Source organism: Giraffa tippelskirchi, chromosome 2 (genome assembly GCF_054371585.1).
Source record: "Giraffa tippelskirchi isolate mGirTip1 chromosome 2, T2T-mGirTip1v1.2.pri, whole genome shotgun sequence".
Lineage (NCBI taxonomy): Eukaryota > Metazoa > Chordata > Mammalia > Artiodactyla > Giraffidae > Giraffa > Giraffa tippelskirchi.
The window spans coordinates 16,833,976-16,857,325 of NC_137276.1; the positions used below are offsets into that span (position 1 = coordinate 16,833,976).

At 51.0% G+C, this 23,350-nt stretch overlaps 2 protein-coding genes across 27 annotated transcripts in view; one reads left to right on the forward strand and one right to left on the reverse strand.

The window, feature by feature from the left end:
• The window catches only part of AFAP1L2 (actin filament associated protein 1 like 2), a 143,402-nt gene extending 121,936 nt beyond the window's left edge, over positions 1 to 21,466 (forward strand). For 12 of the 20 annotated variants that reach the window (XM_081538118.1, XM_081538148.1, XM_081538062.1 and 9 more), the window contains 14 exons: positions 1,135 to 1,340; positions 2,478 to 2,657; positions 3,479 to 3,568; positions 5,316 to 5,400; positions 5,959 to 6,063; positions 8,577 to 8,788; positions 11,439 to 11,584; positions 12,748 to 12,859; positions 14,655 to 14,900; positions 14,997 to 15,168; positions 15,681 to 15,836; positions 17,249 to 17,442; positions 17,538 to 17,660; positions 18,524 to 19,721. In XM_081538118.1, coding sequence (XP_081394244.1) covers positions 1,135 to 1,340; positions 2,478 to 2,657; positions 3,479 to 3,568; positions 5,316 to 5,400; positions 5,959 to 6,063; positions 8,577 to 8,788; positions 11,439 to 11,584; positions 12,748 to 12,859; positions 14,655 to 14,900; positions 14,997 to 15,168; positions 15,681 to 15,836; positions 17,249 to 17,442; positions 17,538 to 17,660; positions 18,524 to 18,550 — 2,054 coding nt within the window. In that variant the 3' untranslated portion in view covers positions 18,551 to 19,721. Of the gene's footprint in view, positions 1 to 1,134; positions 1,341 to 2,477; positions 2,658 to 3,478; positions 3,569 to 5,315; positions 5,401 to 5,958; positions 6,064 to 8,576; positions 8,789 to 11,438; positions 11,585 to 12,747; positions 12,860 to 14,654; positions 14,901 to 14,996; positions 15,169 to 15,680; positions 15,837 to 17,248; positions 17,443 to 17,537; positions 17,775 to 18,523; positions 19,722 to 19,747 lie in introns of those variants that run through there. The other 8 variants (XM_081538102.1, XM_081538077.1, XM_081538109.1 and 5 more) reach the window with 2 other exon arrangements.
• Positions 5,582 to 23,350, reverse strand: part of VWA2 (von Willebrand factor A domain containing 2) — a 65,902-nt gene continuing 48,133 nt past the window's right edge. For 3 of the 7 annotated variants that reach the window (XM_081538055.1, XM_081538046.1, XM_081538043.1), the window contains one exon: positions 20,238 to 22,769. In XM_081538055.1, the coding sequence (XP_081394181.1) occupies positions 22,651 to 22,769 (119 nt within the window). In that variant the 3' untranslated portion in view covers positions 20,238 to 22,650. Of the gene's footprint in view, positions 6,278 to 6,857; positions 7,548 to 8,581; positions 8,902 to 9,352; positions 9,469 to 10,618; positions 10,712 to 14,936; positions 15,136 to 15,531; positions 18,520 to 20,237; positions 22,770 to 23,350 lie in introns of those variants that run through there. The other 4 variants (XR_014068092.1, XR_014068093.1, XR_014068091.1 and 1 more) reach the window with 3 other exon arrangements.

Below are 23,350 nucleotides of genomic sequence, written 5' to 3' on the forward strand. Positions count from 1 at the left end.
TCAGGGGGGTAGTGAGCTCCCCATCCATGGGGGAATTCAAGCAGAGGCTGGAGCAGGATTATGAGAAGCAGGATTCCTGAGCCGAACCAGGGGTTGCTGGACCTGAATCCTGAGGTTCTCTTCTCTCCATGTCTTGCCTTTTGGGGTTTGATTGATATTTTTTTCTGCACCTAGTTTCTGTTGGCCTTGAATAGGGCAGTGAGGTCCAGAGAACAGAGCAACTCTGGCAAGGTGGTGGGGGCAGAAGCTGAGGCACATGGCGTGGGTACAGGATTGAGTGAGATGTGGTGAACTGGGGGATTCTTTCAAAGAGAATGAAACTGTAAGAGTGGCTCATTGCCAGGAAGGAAGGGTATCAGGTGGAGATGAGCAGGAGGAGCTGGATTCGTGCTGGAAGGCATTCTGTGGGGAGAACAGTCTTTGGAGGATAAGAGTGGATTCTCCAGGAGGGCTGTGACTGTGACTTGAGGAGAGCCTTAGGAGGGGGAGGGTGGCCGGGAGGGCCCGCTCCTGCTGTGGGTTACTGTACTTTTGCTTCCAAGAGTCATAGCTTCTTGCTGCTCCCAGGACAGGACAGGGACAGAACAGGCCTGGTAGGGGAGTTGGGGGGCAACCGCTGGAGGCTTGCCCACCTCTGGGCTCAGACGGCGACCCCCTCTTCCTGGGGCCTTAGAATAATAGAGCATCAGCCATGCACACACACCAGAAGAACCAAGAAAAAGTTCACCCACCGCTTCATCCTTCTGTTGAGGAAGCAGAGGCCCCGAGTCCAGCATTGGTCCTCTCAAGAGTCCACGTCTGAGGACAGTGTCTGGTCAGAGGTTTCCGTGGGGTCTGAGATGACAGGATAGGAGGAGGAAAGGGGAGACACCTGGTTTCATGTTATCTGTGTCTGTGACCAGAGGCAGCATCCAAGACGCTCTGCTCAGCGGTTTAGGGGCTGGAGAGTCTGCCTGGGCCTGCAGTTGGTGGCGATGGGCTGGTTCCAGGGCACGGGGCAGGGTGGGGAGGGTGGCCTGGGAACCACAGGCTGTTCCTGCCTGCTGCCCACCTTCCCAAAGGAGCAAAGCCTGTTTAGGAACGTCCCTTGCCCGGCAGGGCCGTGACACCGAGCACCGAGGTCTTCTCTTGCAGAGGACGGAGAGGCTGTGAGCAGCTCCTACGAGTCCTACGATGAGGAGGAGAGCAGCAAGGGCAAGTCGGCCCCCTACCAGTGGCCCTCGCCCGAGGCCAGCATCGAGCTGATGCGTGATGCCCGCATCTGCGCCTTCCTCTGGCGCAAGAAGTGGCTGGGCCAGTGGGCCAAGCAGCTGTGCGTCATCAAGGACACCAGGCTCCTGGTGAGTGCCCTCCTTCCTCTCCTGGGAGCAGGATGAGGGTGGTCCCAGATGCCAGGTGCTCAGAGCCTGTTACATCAGGTTTCTACTCCTCCCCAACCTGAAACTGCATGCAGAACCTTATGAGCATGGACGAACACGCTTTTTTCTTAACTAGAAAGGTCAAGCAGTTGTCAGCAGACTTTTAAAGGGGTCTGTGATGACTCAACCCCTCCTCCCCCAGTACCATCCCCAAGATATTTTTCCAGGGATCTTTTGGTCCCCTGGTCTGTGGGCTCCTCCTTCCTCACATCTCAGCCTCTGGAGGTTTGGGGCAGAGCCTGCTGCCCAGTTAGGGCTCCCCCGCCCAGCACCCAACCCCCAGCGTGCAGCGTGAGAACCATCGGCATCTGCTCAGAAGTTGGGATATTCTGAATGACTGATCGTAAGACCCCTGAGGGCATCAGAAGATGGTATTCTGACCACAGCCCTGTTTCTTGTTATTTTTAATTAAAACTTGGTTTTATGCCCCAATTTGAGGTTCCATGGAGTCATTACAAATACCCCTTTTTCACTAGTTAAAACCGCCCTGCTGTGTGCAGATGTTTTCAGGTAGTCCTGTCAAGCAGCTTCATAAGAACCCCCATTTTACAAGTGAGAAATGGAGGGTAGTACATTTTCCCTGATAGAGAAGAAAGTCACTTCCTTTCTTTGCTAACACATCATCTAACTAAGTCGATGATAAACTTGGCCTTCATCCCCTTTGGGCCCCTTACTGGGAAAGCTGAGCCAGAAAGAGAAGCAGAGAGGCAGAGAGCTGGGGAAAGTGCCTTCCACCCTGGGGAGGTGGGGATTGCCCACAGAAGACATATTTCAGGAGCCAGCCCAGATCCGCAGGGGGAGTAGAGCTGCTTGGGTAAGCAGGGCCCTGGAGTGTCTCTGGAGAGTTGGAGGAGGAGGCTTGAGGGAGACAGAGATGAGCTGCCTGATCGCTCTGATGCTGAAAACAAACTCTGCCAATGTTTGAGGTCATGGCTCTGTACTTGCACAAACGTGTCCAGCCTTTTGGTCCAGCTCTCAGCAGGCCCTGCCCTGCCCTGCCCCGTGGCCCCCTCCTCTGCAGAACCTGGCTGACAGCGTCTCGCCTCTCCTCTCTTGCAGTGTTACAAATCCTCCAAGGACCATAGTCCTCAGCTGGATGTGAGCTTGCTGGGCAGCAGCGTGGTGCACAAGGAGAAGCAAGTGCGGAAGAAGGAGCACAAGCTGAAGATCACGCCGCTGAATGCCGACGTGATCGTGCTGGGCCTGCAGAGCAGGGACCAGGCGGAGCAGTGGCTCAGAGTGAGGGAGGCACCAGGCCACCGGGAAGCAGACCCATTCCCCTCTGCGGCCCCCAGGGGTTCCTGCAGTCCCGGCTCCCCCGATTTTTCAAAGGGATGGCTGTGGTCAGGGTAGAGGGTCTACCATCCTTCAAGTCTGCAGGGCTTCCCCTGTCCTAAGTGGTAGCAATCTGTCTTGGGGAGATGGATCACAGGGCTCAGTGGCCAGGTCTGTGGTCACATCCACAAGCCACCTGGACTTGGGCTCTAGTTGAAATCCACTTGCCTTCTGGCCTCCAGGGAGGCATCGCCGGCCTATGAAAAGGCTCCTCCCAGAGGAGGCAGGGTGGACAGTGACAGGCAAGTCTGGGAACCGGGGTTGGACCAAGGCAGCACACAGACCCTCCACAGTGAGCGCCACGGCCCCCAGGAGCCAGAAGACTGTCTGGCAAATGTCGCTTTTACCCCCACAAGGAGCAGCCACCCTTGCTCAGGATGGGGCGAGAGGGGGCTTGTGGAACTGAGGGCAGCTGCTCTGGGCCTGCTTGGGTTCTATTGCAAACCCCACCTGCCATTCCCTGGTGCCCCACCAGAATGCATGGGGCCTGCTGGACATGGGGCCAGGGAACCCCCTCACCCAGCTGGGGCCCGAGGCCATAGGTGGGCTGGGTGCAGGGGTGGGGGCGGGGTGCTCTGCTCCTCGGAAATTCTGCAACCTCTCTCACCCCCACCCGCCTAGGGGTGGCTGGCCTAGGAGAGCACCCGCCCTCTCAGACCTAGGAGGGGGCTCCAGCTGTGGTCTGGCTGTGAGTGCAGGTCTAAAGGCCCTTCCTCTTCCTTCAGGTCATTCAGGAAGTGAGCGGCCTGCCTTCCGAAGGAGCTTGTGAGGGAAACCAATTCACCCCAGATGCCCAGCGCCTGAGCTGTCCAAAGGTAAGCCTCTGCCCAGCAGTGGTTCAGTCGCTAAGTCAATGTCCGACTCTTGTGGCTCCATGGACTGTAGCCCACCAGATTTCTCTGTCTGTGGGATTTCCCATTCAAGAATACTGGAATGGGTTGCCATTTCCTTCTCCAGGGGATCTTCCCAACCCAGGAATCAAACCCCTGTCTCCTGCATTGCAAGCAGATTCTTTACCGACTTAGCTACCTGGAAAGCCCAAAGCCTCTGCCCCTGCCCAGGATGGGGCGAGAGGGTTCACTTCCATTGCAGGCCAGAAGAGAGTTTGATTCTGTTGTGTTTTTTTTTTTCCCTCCATAAAATTACAGGTGGAAAATTGGGAGCTTTGCTTTTGTACTTCAGCCAGATTGATAAGAAACATACCATGCTTGGCTGAGGGCAGTAGCTTCAGCTTGGCAGGGAAACGGATGAGGATGATAGAGACTTATATTTTCTTGCGTGGGGGAAAATTTATTGAGATGGAAGTCACTTGCTTCCCTTCTTGGGCAGGGAGATTTATTTTTCTAGGCTTTTCCTTCCCACTTACTCCCCAGTAGATCTTCAGAGGCTGGGGAACCGTGTAGGTGTGGACCTCAACCAAAGAGTCCTGCTGCTCATTTGCATGGGGCTGTGGGGCCCCTGCTTTAGGGTCAAAGGAAAGTTGGGCCGGGTGCTGGCCGAGGGGGGCTGTCACCAAGGGGTCACATTCCATGTCCCCAGGTATCTGCAGGTGGGTACTTGAAGCCTGATGTGCACAGAGCAGAGGGTCCCTGTTTCTCATCTTGGGGTCTCCACCTGTGGCAGGCAGGTGGGCATGAGCCACCCCCAGGGAGGAGAACCCACAGCCTTCTAGAGTGACAGAAGAGGGGCTGATGTTTTCCTTGTCTTATTCATTTTTTGGTCACTGATAAGGAAAGTCAGAGTATACCTGGGGATTTCTTCACATTGGGATGAGAAACAGGAGTTCTCCCTAAAGACCTGGAATGCAGATGCCCTGGCTAGGTCCTGCAGTCCCTGGGCCCCGGTGAAGGTCCTGTGGTTGGGAATCCCTGGGTTTGTCTTCCAGAGGTCTGGCGTCAGTGGTTCTAGAAGAAGCCTGATTGGAATATTCTGAGTGTCTGCTCTAGGGGACTGTCTCTAGTCTCACAACAGCCCTGGGAATGCAGACAGGGGCAGTCTCCCTATCTTATACACATGCAGGATGGAGCTCAGAGAGGTCCTGCCTGATTAGAGAATGTTCTAAGTGGGATTCGAATTGTGGTCTAACCCTGTGCACACAAACCAGCCCTTCTCCAAAGCCTGACGTGTGGGTAGCACAGTCAGTTCTCAAAAGACATCCTCATATCCTCCTGCTAGGGGTAAGTCTCAGGGGCCTGACAATTAGCTCCAGTTGCAGTACTGACTCTCTTGCACCCCTGAGGCTGGCTACCTGCTCTCCCCCTGCTACAGGGCCACTGCCACATCAGTGGAGCAGTCACCCTGAGAACTCGTGAACGAGGATATGTGGGTGGCTTGAAGAAGGGGAAGGTGCTCTGGGACGGGGCAGGGAAGCTCAGAAGGGAGGGCAAAGGCAGGTCCTCCTGGGGAGCCCCAGGGAAGCCTGGCTATGTGCCACCAGTGACTGGACCCCCAAGGTCACCCCTGGCCTACACCCAAGAGTCATCTATTATTTCCCTTCAGTTGTGGTCTCCAAGGTAACCATTTCCAGACAAGATCACCCACTTCTGTCTCTCTCTTCCACAGCCAGATATAACGGAGAAGTACTTCTCAGCCTCGGAGTGTGGAAGCCCCATAGATGGTCACCCTGAAGTCCCAGAGACCAAAGACGGTACGAACGCTTTGGCTCTCGGCCTAGGGCGGGTAGAAGGGTGGTATCCCAGTTTGTGAGGCTTGGCCATCTGGCTCAAGCCTACTGGGTTTTAACAGCTAATTGCAGCACGCCTCCAATTTCTAAACTGCTAAATATACAGCTGATAGAGCCCGGAAAAAGAGAGCAGCCCAAACTGACGTGAGCGTCATGAATCGCTGGGGTAGAATATTCTTTCATCTCTTGTTTGCTAACCCTGGTTCAGATCTCTCTGAGCCAGTTCAGTATGTAAAGATTCTCCAGCACTGACATATTCTATAAGAGAGGTTGGTGGGCCCCTCTCGAGAGTGTGATTCTAGAGATACCCGACTTTGACCTGTGGACTCTGGCCTTGAGCACAGACATGTACGTGTGGGCGTACATGTGTGAAGAACAGACGTGTGTGTGTATGCACGCACACGTGCGTCCACAGTGAGGAACAGACAGAAAGGGAACAGTTCTGCTATTTTTTCTGTCTTTCATGAGGCCACGTCGGTAGGCTGTGTGCAAGGCTGATGACTTTTCCTCTCATCTTGACAGTCAAGAAGAAATGTTCTGCTGGTCTCAAACTGAGCAACCTGATGAACCTGGGCAGGAAGAAATCTACCTCGCTGGAGCCTCCGGACAGGTCCCTCGAGACATCCAGTAAGACTTGCAGCCGCCTCCAGGACCAGAGGGCTGGCGGTCCCCCCGGGGCTGCGGATGGTCTCCGGGAAGGCAGCTCAGACAGCGAAGGCAAGGGTGTGGGGTCTTGCTCTAACCCCTCCCTGGCGGGTGAGCCCACGGCCCAGTTTCTGTTGATCTTCCCAGCAAGGAGCTCTTTATGACTCCCCAGGCTCTCTTGCTGCAGTGCTGGCTCCTGTGTGGAAGTGAAGGGTAATTGATGCCTGTCCTCCTAACTTTCTTTAAGATTGTGTTCATTTGATCACTATGTAAGGAGCGCATGGTAGGCACAGTGTTAGGGAAAGGGGACCAAGGAGACAGAAAACACGGTCCTGAGAGCTTATAGCTCAAGAGAGAGGGCGGCTTTATACCAGAAGTACTTCTGTACTTCTTTATACCCAGAAGTACACACTGAGGTCTTAAGGGCTCCAAGGACTCAGGGACAGAAAGAACCTCTCTTACTCTGTGGTCAGAGACGGCTTCCTGAACCTGAGCCTTGAAGGGTGGGCAGGAGCTGAATGGGCTGGGCCGGCCCCGCGGGCAGGGGCAAAGACTGAGAGGGGCACAGGAAGACCCATTAAGGGGGCGACAGAAGCCCATGCTACTGGGAGAGGGTTTGTGTGTGGGTGCTGGGAGACCCTCGAGGTCATCTCTACTGCCCTGACTCGGCCTTGAGCAAACTGAGGCCAAGGGAGAGAAAGAGAAAAACAGGAGAGAGAAGAGACTTGCCCAGAAAATACCCTGGCTTCCAGCCTGAGGCTCATTGCTGTGCTTACCCCCGGGGCCAGAAGGCCACCACTGTCCATCCTTGGGCCTTTCCCTCCTCTTCACAGAACCCGTGTCCCAGCCCTGGGCTCTTTTCCTGAGTCCCAGTTCAGCTCTGTGCTTCGTGGCTGGCAGGGTGGGCTGGCTAGACAGGCAGGCAGCAGAAGATGAGGTTTTCTCTTTGGAACCTGCTGGTCCTCCAGCCAGGGCCCTGGGTACCGGCCCGGCCAGCCTTTGCAGCCTGAGAGGGCACAGTGTTGGGCCTGGGAGCCTGGTCCCAGTGAGTCACTTTGGGAGATGCAGCTGGGCTATTGCTGGACGTTACTCAGCGGGGAAGCACGCTTCTGTCCCCTGTGGCTGGGGAAGGGCCAGAGAGAACACAGACTCCTTCCCAGGGCTTGGCAGCTCAGCTCCCCGCCTCTCTCTGGCCCAGAGAACTGTGATGGGCGAGTGAAGCGCCTGCCGGAATCAGCCAGTGTTCCGAGGTCTCGGGCTCACATTCTTCCACGTTGTTGCTGTGATGGGATGGTCACGTGGCTCTGAGAAATTCACGACCCCCACTGAGAGTCCAGCACTGGGCCAGGTGCAGAGGTGGCCATGCACTTTGACTCTGGTGCGTGGGCCTGGGTCATCCCGGCTAAGGGTCAGAGCAGCTGCTGCTCCCTTAGGATGGAGAAGGTATCCATGCTGCAAACCGGTGCCTTTGGGAAGATGAGCAGCACAGACGTCAGCTCACTGCATGCAGGTGGGAAAGGGTCCCGAAGGCTGGACTTTTACTGGTCTTTCCAGCCCCAGGGACAAGACTGTGCTTTGACACATGGTGTCAGCTCCATAAACGTTCACCTGAGTTGGGGAGGAAGCTGAACCCAACACATGCAACCATCTAAAAATAAGAAAGGCCTGCAGGATGGGTGTACGCCAGCGCTGGGAGGCCCTGGGTGCTGGCAGAGAAAGCAGGGCTCCTTAGTGGAGGAGCCACAGGGCATAGACCCGGATGCTCGAGATGGACATGGCAAGTTCATGCCCTTGACAGGCTCTGTGTCCAGCTGGGAAGCTGACATGGAAGTGGAGTGTCACTGTTCCAGTTCTCAAGTGTTCTGAGGCCAGCAGAGCTGGCGGGGGCAGGGGGAGAGGGGCGGCAGAAACTGAGAGGGCAAGGGCCAGCTGCCCCTGGGAGGATGAGGAGGGCTTGGCCAAGGGGAGGAGGCCTCTGCAGGCTGAGACGGAGTGACCCAGGGATGGCAAGGTGTCAGGGGAGCTCAGGGAGCTAAGGCTGTGGAGGTGAGGGGACTGATCATGGCTGGAGGGGAGCTTCCTGCAGGTGGCCTGGGCCGGCAGAGGTGGGGGAGGGCCGCTGCAGGTCACGGGCTTAGAGCCGGGAGACGAGGCTGGGCCGGGGAGCCTCGGTCCAGCACACACACCCACACCCACCCACACCCCTTGGCCTGGTCTAGTCCAAGACACAGTTCACTGCCCTCTGGACATGCCTTTTCCAAAAACCAGTAGGGCTGTGTGCTCCCCTCCTTCAAGGGGTCTAGCCCCCAACACAAAGGAAGCAGAAAGACTGAGATTCACAGCCTCTACGAGGTTAAGAAATTCTCTTGGGCAAAGCTTGGCAAGGTTTGGAGCTGAGACTTAAGAGGAGCGTTTCCGGAGGTCCAGAGGCAGGCAAGGGCAGTCCTGGGCGCCCTCAGCCACCCACACCCCCTCAGCCGTGTCCCTCCCCGCAGGCTACCTGAACGTGCTGGTCAACAGCCAGTGGAAGTCGCGCTGGTGCTCCGTCAGGGACAGTCACCTGTACTTCTACCAGGACCGGAACCGGAGCAAGGCGGCCCAGCAGCCCCTCAGCCTGCTAGGCTGTGAGGTGGTGCCAGACCCGAGCCCAGACCACCTCTATTCCTTCCGCATCCTCCACAACGGCGAGGAGCTGGCCAAGCTCGAGGTACCGCTGGCCGGGGCGGCGGGGGGCTGTTGGGGGTGGGTGGGTAGGCAGACACGGCCAGGGCGGAGGTCACGGTCAGGGCTGTTTGCCCCAGGTCCTGAGGACTGCAGTCCCTACCACAGGAGATTCAACTCAGCCGCACTTTATTTTTACTTCCTTTGCCTGAGATTGTTTGCGTTTTTAAAAAATTTCCATTCCCTTTCTGACCTCAGGGTGGTTGTGTTATAGGAATGGGACAATGAGCTATTTCCTGCACTTAGGGTAGAAGGAGTATTTATAACTCCCTAAGTTGCTGGAAAAACTTTCTGGGGACTCAAAGCGGGTTTGTGATTTCGTTTGTGTATCACCAGATGGTACATAAAAATGCAGACGGTTAGGGCTTATCTTGGGGGAAGAATAAGGTTTGTGATACAATTGCATTATTCTCACTCCCCACCCTCTGTTTGATGTTATGTTGCATTTACAAAAAAAGAGGTGACATAATGCCTAGCCATGAACTGTGCAGGCCCAAGCCAGAGTGGTTTACATGCACTTAAGCACACACCCCAGTTCATTCCTATTCACCTAGTCCTAGATCCAGGGGTCTTCATCCTGAATTTGCTCCAATACTGCCCTCTTGTGGCTAAAGGGGAAATTGCTTCCCAAGGACAAGCCTGTGTTCATTCCTGCATCCAGCCATCCTGTTGACAAGATACCTATTCAGAACCATGATATGGTGAACGAGACAGATGTGTTCCCTGGCATGGCACTTACCTTCGAGAACAAGAGTGAGATGTTATTCAGTAACCACTTTACCACTTTTCATGGGCTGTCTCTAGTTCCTGCTGACTTAGTAATCACTAAGTAATGACTAGTAATGATAACTTAGTAATCACTGGGCAGTGGGCAGGAGCTGTGAATATGTATGAAAGTTTGAATGTTGGGTGGGTGGGGGCTGTGTAGAGAAAGCCTGTGGGAGGGAATGGGGGCTGATCTTAAGAGCAGTGGTAGACCTGGTAGTCATGCATGGATGTGAGAGTTGGACCATAAAGAAAGTTGAACAATGAAGAATTGATGCTTTCGAATTGTGGTGTTGGAGAAGACTCTTGAGAGTCCCTTGGACTGCAAGGAGATCCAACCAGTCCATCCTAAAGGGAATCAATCCTGACTATTCACTGGAAGGACTGAAGATGCAGCTCCAATCCTTTAGCCACCTAATCGAAGAGCCAACTCATTGGAAAAGACCCTGATGCTGGGAAAGATTGAAGGGAGGAGGAAAAGGGGACAAGAGAGGATGAGATGGTTGGATGGCATCACTGACTCGATAGACGTGAGTTTGGGCAAGCTCCAGGAGATGGTGAAGGACAGGGAAGCCTGGCGTGCTGCAGCCCATGAGGTCGCAAAGAATCGGACACGACTGAGCGACTGAACAACAAAGACTCTGAAGGGTTTCAAGGGAGGGTGTCGTGTTCAGATTTGGATTCCGAGATGTGTCCTCCAGCTTCTAGGTGGGGGACGGAGGGAAGAGGGACAGGAAGGGATAAAATGAGACCCATTGCCCAGGGCAGCGGTGGTGGCAGCAGGAACTAGAGGCAGCCTGTGAAAAGCTGTATTGAGAAATCCACTTGAAAATGAGTGGGAAAAGGAAACCAGTTAAATGTCAAACTGCACTTTCTACTGCCCTTCTCATCATGAACACAGAGCAATAAGGTGGCAGAGCTGTGTTGGGTAAAGCCAGCACGGTGGTTGTTTTTCCTCATGAAAGTAAACCTGCAGTATTTGTGGGATTCCCAGTTCTTTCTCATTATAAAGCCCAGAAACCATGCTGGCATTTTAATAGAAAATACTCACTGTACACATTTGATTAGAATGTGTTGTTGCCTGGAGAAAACTAGGCGCCGACTTCATTGGGATTTAGTTCATGATTTGTCAGAGGTAGCTGACCTGGCATAAGGTGTATAAGACAGTTTGATTATTAAAACCATAAACAAAAGTACATTTGAATTTTGTTATTTCTTAGCAGGGATCCAGGTAGTCTTGTATATATACATTAGGGTTGTAAACTAAAATGTGATTAATTCATAAAATAGAGGTGTCAACCTAAAATGCATACATTTTAACGGTCCTCTCCTAGTCCATTAGCCCTCAGAAATACATGCTTATAAACATTACATGTGATGGTGCACGCGTGCTTCGTGACTTAGTCATATCCGACTCTTTGCGACCCTTTGGACTGTACCCTGCCAGGCTCCTCTCTCCATGGGATTTCCCAGGCGAGAATACTGGAGTTGCCGTTCCATTCTCCAGGGGATCTTTCCGACCCAGGGATTGAACCCATGAATCCTTCCTGCATCTCTTACATTGCAGGCAGATTCTTTACCTGCTGAGCCATTGGGGAAGCCCTCTAGAAATACATCTTTATAAACATTACATGTGATACTGGGGACAAATGCCCACAGCATCATTGAGATGGCACCAGGGTATCACTAGGAGCAGGAAAAATTATTTGGGGTTCCTGGGGGTTGGAATATAGCAGCGAAAATGAGGAACATGGCCTCAGGGCTCTCAGAGGCCTTGCCCAGCAGGGTGGGCATCGGGGAAGAGGTGAGGAGGTCTGGGCGCCAGGCAGCACACTCCAGCCCTGCTTATGTCCCTCTCGGCTTCCTCCCAGGCCAAGTCTTCCGAGGAAATGGGCCACTGGCTAGGCCTCCTGCTCTCTGAGTCGGGCTCCAAGACAGACCCGGAAGAATTCACCTATGACTATGTGGATGCCGACAGAGTTTCCTGTATCGTGAGCGCTGCCAAAACCTCTCTGCTGTGAGTATTCGGGGACCCCTCACTCCTAGCCATGCTTCTAGAGCAAGGCCTAGACTGGCCTCTGGTGGTCCCTCAAACAGCTGGGAGCTCTGGGTGGGCCCTGTTCCCCCCCAGCAGCAGGAAGACCAGGGCCAGGGAGCAGCCCTCAGGGAGACCCAGCAAGGGGCCACGCCAGGCCACTGGCCCAGGGGACAGTCAAGCATCCCTGGCTCTAATTAGACACTGTTCAGCTCCTGAAGGCAGAGTGGGCATCTCTCCTGGCCTTCCCTTTCCTTACTGTAGAGGCAGCACTTCTACACGGCTCCCTTGCTGAGTCCCAGCACACACTGGTGCAAGCGGGCACTGGGTACTTCTGCCTCCTAGATGATCAAACTGGGTCTCAGGGAGAAGTGGTCTTGGGGAGGTGGGTAGAGGCAGCATTGTTGTTGTTCAGTCTCTCAATTGTGTCCAACTCTTTGTGACCCCATGAACTACAGCACCCCCGGCTTCCCGGTCCTTCACTGTCTCCTAGAGTTTGCTCAACCTCATGTCCATTGAGTCAGTGATGCCGTCCAACCATCTCATCCTCTGTCGTCCCCTTCTCCTCCTGCCTTCTGTCTTTCCCAGCATCAGGGTCTTTTCTAATGAGTCAGCTCTTCACATCAAGTGGCCAAATTATTGGAGCTTCAGCATCAGTCCTTCTAATGAATATTCAGGATTGATTTCCCTTAGGAGTGACTGGTTTGATCTCCTTGCTGCATGGGTAGAAGCAAATTAAGCCGAAATGGGGAAAGTATCTGTGCTGGCCCAAGTGTACTGTGAAGATGAAATGACAGAGGGTTTTGTTGTTGGAAGGAGGTCCTGAAAGGGTGGAATCCGGGTGAGAAGACGGCTGTACTGTGCTTAGTTGCTCAGTCGTGTCGAAGAGGAAGGGCACAGGGCAAGGGAAGATTATTTTTCAAGAAGAGACATTTGGAACCAGGAGTTCTAGTTAAGAAGACCCTGGGGAGAGAGGGAGGAGATACCCCTAAATAAATGAATTCATTTTGCAAGGAGATCAGGGCTTGTCCCAAGTCTCCTGCAAAGCCCATGATTTCACTGTGCCTCTTGTTGTTTTGAAGCCTTTGAGACTGGTGGGCTTTTACCCCACCCCATCCTGAATCCTCCCTCACCGTGTCTTCCAGACTGATGCAGAGAAAGTTCTCGGAGCCGAACACTTACATCGACGGCCTGCCCAGCCAGGATCGCCAGGAGCTGCTGTATGACGATGTGGAGGTGTCGGAGCTGACAACCGTGGTAAGAATGCTGGCTGGGTGGCGGCCTGGGGCTGTCTATCCCCTTCCTGCCAAGACCCAGAGCCTCAGTGCCAGAGGTCATTTGATGGTCCCCGAGAGGAATGGACTCCAAGTCACCTGTGGGGCCATCCGTGGAGAAAGCAGGGTGCAGTGAGGTTCTCTTTTATCTGCTGGGGTGGTACCATCTGCCTGGCCTGGGGACTTGTCCAGATAAAAGAGCTGGTTAACCACTCTGGCCAGTGCTGGGGTGGACAGTGTAGTGTTGGGATGAAGGACAGCAACGCCATTGGCCTCTTCTAAGAAACTGAAGTATAGTTGATTTGCAATATTATATTCGTTTCAGATATATAGCACAGTTAGTATTTTTATAGATTATATGCCAGTAAAAGTTATTACAAAGTAATGGCTATAATTCCCCATACTATACAGTATATCCTTGTTGCTCATCTATTTTATACATAGTGATTTGTATCTCTTAACCACATACCCCTCTCTTGCTCCTTCCCCCGCCCCTCTTCCTGCTGGTAACCACTAGGTTGTTTTCTCTATTGGTGCATCTGTTTTGCTATATGTAATTCATTTGTACTATTTTTTTAGATTCCACACATAAGTGATGCCATACTGTATTTGTCTTTATATGACTTATTTCACTGGGCATAATATTCTCTAGGTCCATCCACATTGCTGTAAAGGGCAGAATGCCATCCTCTCTTATGGCTGAGTAATGTTCCGTTGTGTGTGTGTGTATACACGCATACATCTTCATCTGTTCACCTGTTCTCCCATCTTGGCTCCTGTAAATTGTGCTGCTATGAACTCGGAGGTGCACGTATCCTTCCAAGTTTGTGCTTTTGCTTTTTCCATGGTATGGAATTGCTGGGTCATACGGTAGTTCTACTTCTAGTGTCTTGAGGCACCTCTTGAGTGTTATCCATAGTCGCTGCACCAGTTTACATTCCCACCGTCAGTGAACAAGCTTTCGTTTTTATCCACATCCTTGCCAACACTCGTTATTTGTAGGCTTTTTGATGACAGCCATTCTGATAGGTGTGAGGCAGTTTCTCATTTTGTTTCTGCTGCATTTATCTAATAATTAGTGACGTTGAGCCTGTTTTCATGTTGTCTGTTGGCCATCTGTCTTTGTAAAAAATGTCTATTCCAGTCTTCCACCCATTTTTTAATTGGGTGGCTTTTTTTTATATAGAGGTATATGAGCTATTTATATATTTTGGATATTAACCCCTGTGGGTCATATCATTTGAAAATATTTTCTCACATTCCATAGATTGTCTTTTTATCTTGTTGATGGTTTCCTTTGCTGTGCAGCAAATTTTTACTGGGTCCCATTTATTTTTGCTTTTATTTCTTTTGCCTTATTAGATCCCCAAAAATATTGTACAGTTTCTGTCAAAGAGTGTTCTATGTTGTTTTCTAGGAGTTTTACAGTTTTAGGTTGTACATTGAGGTCTTTAATTCGTTTTGAGATTATTTCTCAACTGTGGTGTGAGGAAATGTTCAAATCTTGAGAGGGAAGGAGTCCTAGTCTCTTCTCTCCAGATGAGGGAGTCAAGTCAGGGAGATGAAGCACTGTGCCTTGGGTCTCCCACCTCTTGAATCGCTGACCCAGGAGGTGAGCCCGGGCCTTCTAACTCCAGCTCCGCAGGAGGCTCCTCAGGAAGGAGGTCTGGTGAACTTGGCACAGGGAAGGCACAGGAGCTCTGCAGCAGGGCTGGTGTCCCCCCCAGGGCTCAGGGGCCCGAGGCAGTGGAGAAAGCCCCCAATTCTTTCCCACACAGGGGGAAGCCCCCGAGGAAGCCACCCCTGCAACAGATGTTCCGGGTGAGCCTGACCCTGACCGTGTGTACCTGGACCTCACGCCCATCAAGTCCTTCCTACACAGTGACAGCGGTGCGCAGGCCCAGGCCCCCTCACCCACACCGCCCCATCAGGACCCTCCGGCTGAGACTCTCCCTCTCCCTGAAGACTTGGACCTTGCCCCTGATGAGCCCCTCATAAAGTCTCCAGAGAACCCCGAGTTGCAGGTACAGGGGGTCCCCCAGTGAGAGAGCCAGCCTTACCTTCTCGGGGAGCGGGGGCGCCCTTGGCCGGCGAATCCTAATTGCTTTCTCCCATCCCAGATGCAGCAGGAGAGTCAGGAGCCTGAGGAGCCCTCCCCGGGAGTCACAGAGGTCAAACTCCAGGCTGGGCAGCAGATGATCTCCTTCCCACCGAGCGGCCCTGACGCGGTGGCTGTCACCCCAGCTGGGTCCAGCCCACCTGTGAAGGACAGGCTGAAGGCAACCAGTACAGGTGCCTGTGCTAGATAAGAGCTGAAGGTTTCGGAAAGGGCTTGGGGGCTTCCCTGGTGGCTCAGATGGTAAAGAGTCTGCCTGTAACGCAGGAGACTCGGGTTCAATCCCTGGGTCGGGAAGATTCCCTGGAGTAGGAAATGGCAACCCACTGCAGTATTTTTGCCTGGAGAATACCACGGACAGAAGAGCCTGCTGGGATATAGTCCACGGGGGCACAAAGAGTTGGACACGACTAAGCGACTAGCACTTTTACTTGGAGAGGTTAGTCTGATTGCCTCCCTTTCAGATGAGGAAAGAGAGGCTCAGAGAGTTGAAGGACTTGCCCAGTGTCTCATAGCAAAGAAGGGGTAGGCTTAGTTACCTTCTCTGTCCCTGCTAGGGTGAGCTGGCATTCACCTCCAATCTACTTCCAGAGTGCTGGGTTCTGCCTGAGGCTGTAGAGTGGGAAGGGACTGCCCTCAGGGGCCAGCCTGACTGAGCCAGGGGGTTCCCTTCACTCTGGGTCTGCAGAGATCAAACTTGGCAAGAACCGGACAGAAGCCGAGGTGAAGCGGTACACAGAGGAGAAGGAGAGGCTGGAGAAGAAGAAGGAGGAGATCCGAAGGCACCTGGCTCAGCTCCGGAGGGAGAAACGGGAGCTGAAGGAGACCCTGTCAAAGTGTACAGGTAGCACCACGTCCTCTCAAGGGCGATGGCCCCTGGAGGGGCCGGGGCTTTCTCGGGGGGCGAATCCAGATCTGTGCACATGGCCTGCAGCCCCTCAACCTTTGGCATAGGTGGGTGCTCCCCACAAAGTCCTCCCTTTCCAGCCTATCTGAAAAGTCACTGTCCTGGATCAGGACGTAGTTGAAAAAGCAGGAAATCTCTAAAACTTATGTGTCTAGACCCGAAATGTGTCATTCTCATTTAAGATAAATGTCTATTTCTTGGCCCATCTTCTGCGGTAATGCCAAGGTCTTTCCCTGCCCTCTGGGCTGGCTGATAGGAGCCCCGGGTCATGGTTCCCACATTAACCACACCTCTAATGCTTCATCTGGCCATCTCTTTACAAGTGCCTTAAGTCTGTGTTCATTTTAAAGAAATCTGCATCCTTGTAGATTATGTTCCAAGTCATCCTCATATCATCCTTCAGCTGTTTCTTAGCGGCTTGTCCCTCGCAAGACCTTTCAGCAGCATTTGACTTCATTTTCAGAGAGTAACTCTGTGCACATTTAATATTTAAACTGGAGACTCACACTAACCAACATAAGCAGCTCATCCCTGAGAATCTTATAAACATGAATGGTAGAAGAAAGTCATGGCAGCACGATGTGACCCACTTTTTAAAAAAGATTACATCTTCATAGACCATACGATGACCCATTTGCACAGGATTTTCAGTATGTTCACAGAGTTGTGCAGCCATCACCAGAGTCAACTTGAGAACATTTCAATCGCTCGTACTCACGGGCAGTCACTCAGGGCTCAGGATCCCATACTGAACACGTGGTACCATCCTTTCCTCTGCAGTAAGCTCCCAGCATGGACTCTTGGTTGAGTCATCATCTCTTGGTGCTACAGGAACAGCCTGAGAACACCAGGGTGAAGAGGGGAGGGAAAGACAGGGCCGAGAAGGTGGCAGGGTTGAGGACCATGGCTCCATTAGGCCCAGGGAAGCAGCACGTGCCAGGAGGATTGAATGTGGGGCAGGTTGAAACAGCCCAGCCGTCCTCCAGGGGTCATTAATGAAGCTTCTTTCTCCCTTTGAGGTTGCTGCCACCATGGCAGGTATCGAAACGAGAGTCCCTAAGCACCTACCAGGAGAGACGTTAGGCCTCAGATTCAGGCCCTCTTGTGAAGGCGAAGCTCTGCTTCAGGGGCCTCCCCAGCCTTTGCAGAATGGAGACACAGGACCTGGGCTTGGAGGCCGTCTGCTATCCACCGCGAGGCCTGTCCCTGCTCTGAGGGTCGGAGCCAGAGAGTGGTCCACAGCCCCTTGGGGGTCGTGTTTTGGCATGGTGTGTGTGAATCCATCCTGCCCCCGGCGGGGCTTCCGGCTGAAAGGCTATTCCCCGAAGCCTGCGTACTTCTCTCTGCAGACAAGGGGGCGGTGGCCAGCCTGGAGCAGAAGCTGAAAGAGATGGACGAGGAGTGCAGGGTGGAGGAGCGCAGACGTGTGGACCTGGAGCTCAGCATCGTGGAGGTGAAGGACAGCCTCAAGAAGGCGGAGGCCGGGCCCGTGACACTGGGCACCACCGTGGACACCACCCACCTGGAGAACGTGAGCCCCCGGGTGAGTCCGGGTGCCCTGTCCTCGTGGACCAAGCACAGGGATGAATCATGCCTCCCTCCCCTTGACTCAGCCCTCACTCTCCTCTGTCACCACAGCCCAAAGTGGCCACCCCGACTCCCGCCCCTGACTGTACCCCGGTCAACTCCGCAACTGCACTCAAGAACAGGCCTCTGTCGGTCATGGTCACGGGCAAAGGCACCGTTCTCCAGAAAGCCAAGGTAAGCGGTCACTCCTGTCCTCTTTCAGGGCCCCCTGGAGGACAGAACTGTCACTAGGGTGGTGGGGGGGGCCTTTCTGACCTGGGCAGCACTTTCCTCCTCTGAGTGAGGGCTCGGCTGGAAGAAGCAGGGGGCTGGGACTTGGCTGTGTCTTTGTCCTTGACCAACCAGAAAGGTGCTTGTGCTCAGTTCTGTGTCTTTGCAAGTCCACCTGAGGGCATGCGAATGCTTTGCGCTGCCCACTGTGTGATTACCAGTAGATTCCAGGCGGGGAGAGGACCAGCTCAGAGACAGAGTGGAGCTGGAGAGTTTTCCAATTTAAAAAGAACCTCAGTGATTCTGAAGGGCGTCTGTCAGGAAAACGAAAGCAGCAGATGCAGACGGGTGACGGGTTTGCCGGAAGCCACCCAGCCAGCTGGCGGTGAGCGGCAAAGAAGAGCAGATTTGTCTCTGAGGGCTGGTCGAAGAGCATTATGAACCCTTGACTCATTTGTACAGTAAAGACCATGCCTAGAGCTGCCTGTGTTTTTGGCAAATGCTGCTCCTTACCACAGGCAGCTCTCACTGCTGTCCTGCTTATTACCTGCTGGAGGCATTGTGAGGCACCCATACCAATGATTAGTATTAAACCCATGTAAGCACATGAACCACTGCTGAGGCAGACGTCACTCAGCTGCTCTCTTTTGCTCCATGGCCTCAAAATCTCTGAACAGGTGCTCCAAGCAGCAGGGAACACAGAGGGGTTGAACCTTAATTGCCGTCTCTACTCCTAGCTTCTTCTGTGAATATGTAGGTTGGCCACAGAGGGTAACTAACTTTCTTCTCTTGGGGGGCGGGATGCTGGTGTTTGAATGGTACCCTAGGAATGGGAGAAGAAAGGAGCGAGTTAGGAAATGAACTTCATCTAAAGACTCTCCTGTCAACATGGACCTTGGTGACAATCCTGCTTCGTTACAGTCTTTGTTAAAGCAGCAACTCTGTGAAAGGGTGAGTCTGTTTACAAGAAAAAGGAAGAACTGGGGTTCTGTGAATGGAATACTTCGGCTCTGAGGAGGCTCTGTCCCTGTGCAGGGCCAGAGGAAACAATACAAGACTTTTTTGGAGACCCAAGTCTATTGGTTGTAAACAGGACATTGCTGTAGTTAGGGGTATTCTGTGTTTCTTCCTTGAAATTTTCATCAATTGTTTTATCGGACTTTTTAAATGAAAAGTTTCTGATGTGGAGGCCTTGGTGGAGGAGAAATCAAGGTAGCAGGGCCTTGTCTCACTGATCACAGGGCTTTGGTGAGAGTATATCTCAACTCCTGACTGTCATCTCCTATCTGATACTTAGCAGTGTCAGGGGTTACACCGTCCTTGTCTTCAACTGTGTAAAAACCATCTATGGGGTTTTTTTTTAAGAAATGGTAATTGGGAAAATATTTGGGACCAAGCTGAGGCACTGTTCCTGGTAAATTAAGGACTTTTTTCAGGCTAAAGCAGGCCTGAACCAATTGCTTTTAAATAAAAATTTTAAATGATGCTGTGTTATATAGGAAAAAAATGTTTAAAATCCTGTTATTTAGAACAGTGAAAAGTGTCTTTTGAGATTTAACTGACTTTTTACATTACCATAGAAACAAGATTACCCTGTGTTTACAGATTCAGTCCTGTGGAAAGGCCATTTTTAAGAGAAGAGTTATTTAATATAATGCTCTCTTAGTCCCTGTTTTTTAAGTTGTGCTTGATGTCCAGGCCCTTTCCAAGAAGAAAGGGGGCAAATTTTGTTTCAAGTGGTCTCTTTTCTTAAAATTGACAGTGCTCTTGTTTATGCTGCCTGTTCTCTTCCGATGGCATTGTTAACACAGGTTAAAACATTTCATCTATCATCTCTGCCTCATTTCTGGGGGTTCTGAATCAGAGTTCTTTACCACTGGTTCCTGGGAACTAAAGGTCTTTTGAGTCTGTCTTCTTATTGTCTTTCTATTCCCAGGGCATTTATTTCCTTTGTCATTAACACTTGGTGTCCCAAGTGGTGAGTTAGATTTTTTTTTTTTTTTTTTTAATAAAATGTTCATTGTATTTTGGGTTTTCTTGTATTTCATGAGACAACGCGGCAAGTCCTGGTAGACTTCTTCAAGGAGGAAACATTGTGGTTATTTATACACTGAACTTCAAACTATGTGAGTAAAAACATAGAACTACAAGGTGGGATCCTAGCAGGAGACTTTAAGCCTCCTTACATCAAGTAGCAGAGGTAAGGCTGAAAGATTTTAGTATTATCATTAAGACATGGGAAACATCTTTAGAAGCTGATCATATATAAAAATGACTGAAAATCAATACTTTTAAACACACTCCTAGATAATTCTTAGGGGAGTAAAAATCATACCAATACTTGACATGTTGCCTTAGTAGTAATAATTAAGAAAGTTCATAGCATAAACATGCTGGTTTTAAAAATGGCAAAACCAAATTTCTGACTCATTAAAAAGACAGCCTACAGCAATATTAAATGACAGAACCAAAAAAACAGGCCTTAAGTACCGATACTGACAGTCCTTTTGAATTACAAGAAAATACTATGAATATAGTAGCTTGAAAGTTTGAGGACTATATATTATTTTTCATTTTAGAAAGTTAGCACAGCTCTGATACCAAAATTCCAACACATAAAAGAAAAACATTCCAATATATTATAAAAGACAATCTCATTTTTGAACATAGATTGAAAAAAAACTTTAAAATATTGGCAAGTGAAATTCAGCAGTGTTTAAAGAACTAGATATTGCAACCAGATAGCATTTATCCAAGAAATCAAAGGTGGTTCAACAACTGAAAACACAAATAGGTAATTTATCTATTAACCAATCAAATGTGAAAAAACATCTCAAAGGGAGCAGAAAAGCAAACCACAAAGCTCAATACTCCTAATAAACACTCTGTAATCCAGGAATAGAAGTAAGCATTCCTTATCAAGTGATGCACAGAGAGTAACAATGATAGAAACGTCCCTTCAAGTCAGGAACCAGCTACATGCCGCTCACTTGTTAAAACATCATTCTGGAGGTCCTAGACAATGCAAAATGACAAGAAAAAGTAGTATAGAATTTCAAAAGGAGAAACAAAACTGTCATTACTTGTAAATGCTATCTTTGTAGAAAAGCAAGAGAATCAACCATTAAAACTAGAGCAGCCGGCTGGAATAAGGATCATTTGGCGAAAATAAAAGATTTATGATCTATCGGCACTGTTTAAGTTTTTACAAGGAGAGCATATTTGTATATTATGTAATTAAAAAGCCAGTTTCTTTAAAAAGAAAAAGGGTTGGCTGGGAAAAGATCACTTCAGGTTATCTTGACAGGAATGCCCTCTTCCTCTACTAGGACCCAGAAAGGGTTAAACTCTTCAGTGGCACCTTCACTAGAAAAGTTTAAAAAAAAAATTTTTTCCCAAGGGCTGAAACCTAAAAATAGCAACAGTAAGGTCTTTAATATGTAGGCTAGGCCCAGGGCCCAGTTTTGGGGGGGTGGGGGTTAAGTCCAGTTCAAATGGGACATCCAAAGATCAACCCTGAGCCAGACAAAGAGCCTACATTATGAAATGATTAAACTGCTGTTAATGTAAAGACAATGGAATTCTCTGACATCAGTTATCAGCACCTGCCGGGTGGGCATGTGACGCTGCTCTGATATTGCTTTTGCCTTGGCAGAAGGCGACGACTGGAATGGAAATAGCCCTTGAATGGAAATGACTGTCACGCACAGTACTTGGCACACTGGACTTGTTTTTAACATCTAATAAAACCATGGTGATGACCTTCCAAGTACTTTTCTTTGCACCAAAAATCCTGACGGTCTTAAAGCTAAGCAGTATTTAAATCAAAGTAGCCTTGAATGTTAGCCCATAAAACATCACATATTAAGGTATTTACATTAAAAATGAAAACTATGATAAAGTGTCTGGATTTAAAGCAGAGCTCTACAAAGGCTTCTACTAACACCATCTCCCAACTTGACCGCCTGGGGAGAGAGTTGATTTGTTAAGGACTGTGGGATAAGCAAATATCCAGTTTGCCAGAGAATATTCCATCTAAACCTTTTTGCCATTTCGGGACAAATGCTCCTGTTAAACAAACACAACCAACATCACTTCTTGAAATATTCCTTTTAAAACCAGGTATGAAAAACAAAACTAAAACCAAGAGAGCGTAAGATCTATATCTAAAAAAGCCAACCCCTTCAAATCTCTTTGTTCTACATTGATTGAGTTTAAGAATTCTGCTCCTTTTTGCCCCCCCAAAGGGAGATTAAGACAAGCACTCGAAACAATGAACCCTCACAATGAACCCTCCTAAGTAGACACTAAGAAGTCTCACGAAGGGAGTGCTGATCAGCTCAGGTGGCCCCTTGAGTCCAGGACTGTTTGCACACTCAGCCCCTCCCCCTCAGGCAAAGAGCTGGTCAATCAGTCTCCTTCCAGTCTGAGGTCTTTCCAAGTCCCACACAGGGATCCCATCACCAGAACAAGTCACAATGCCACTCAAGCGCCTCTTCTAACTAAAGAATGAATCCATCTGGGGCATCTTCAGGGAAAGATGTGTTTAAAGGTCCACCCTTCGTCAATCTTGAAATGCCATCATCGAGTCAAGGGTCTGTCATCACTGCCTTCTTGGGCATAACTGTCCCAGCAATGTCCTGTTTAGCCATCATCGTGGGCAGTGTGAGCTTCAAACAGGCCATCAAAAGTCTCCAGGTTCTTCTGCTGCTCCTCGGGGGACACAGGGCAGACGACACCAGCTTGGCAGTGCACAATTAGGTCAGCAAAACATGTGAAGAGTTCTCAGTGTGGTTGTGAGGAGGGTAACCAGCTGCTACCATGTCCCTGGGCAGCTCTGACTGCAGCTGAGCCCTCTCTTCTCCCCGGGGCAGGACAGTGGGCAGGAGGGTTCCAGACGGGGCTGGACGCAGAGACCACAAGACAGGGTGCTCTGCTGAGGGCAGGCTCCCTTTCAGCGCCCAGGGGGCCCAGGCTTTCTCGGTAGGCCCAGCCGGGAGGGGCGCGGCGGCTGCCCTCCTGCAGGCTCTCGGCTGGAGCCTCGTGCCTTGAGGGCATCTCCTCTCAAGGCCCCTAGGAAAGAAGTGAACTTTGAGGATGTGATGAGCGTCTGAGTCCTCTTCTTAACCAACTAGCTATGTTATGGGCCCCATTGTGCCTTGTGCTTAGGCTAAGCCAAGCAGAAAGTGCCCCTCACAGCCCTCCCCATATTAGGAAAACCACCTGTGCCAGGGCTGGCAAATGCAGGGCTCCAATGGGAATCATCCACTGGCTGCTGCTGGCTTTTCTACCTTTAAATTCGTGAACAGCAGCCACGGGGCGGTGGGGGGGTTGGTGGGGGGGAGCCTAGGAGGCTGCACAACAATTGTTTTTCTATGTCCTTACTCTAGTCTCCTTCTCTCCCCTTCTCTCCTAGATGGTTACTAATTCTCTTCTCTCCTCAAACCTCCAGCACCTCCTCTGTGTCCTCACTCTCCCTTGAGCAAATAGAGACACTCAAAAAAAAGAACTCACCAACTTCCACTGCCCCATCCACCCACCCACTCGAACCTGTGCCCACGTCCTCTGCCTGTGTTCCGGTTACTCGGTGTCCACGTGCTCCTCCCCAATAGTCTCCTTGGATTTTCATCAGAGTGTGTTCAGTTCAGTTGCTC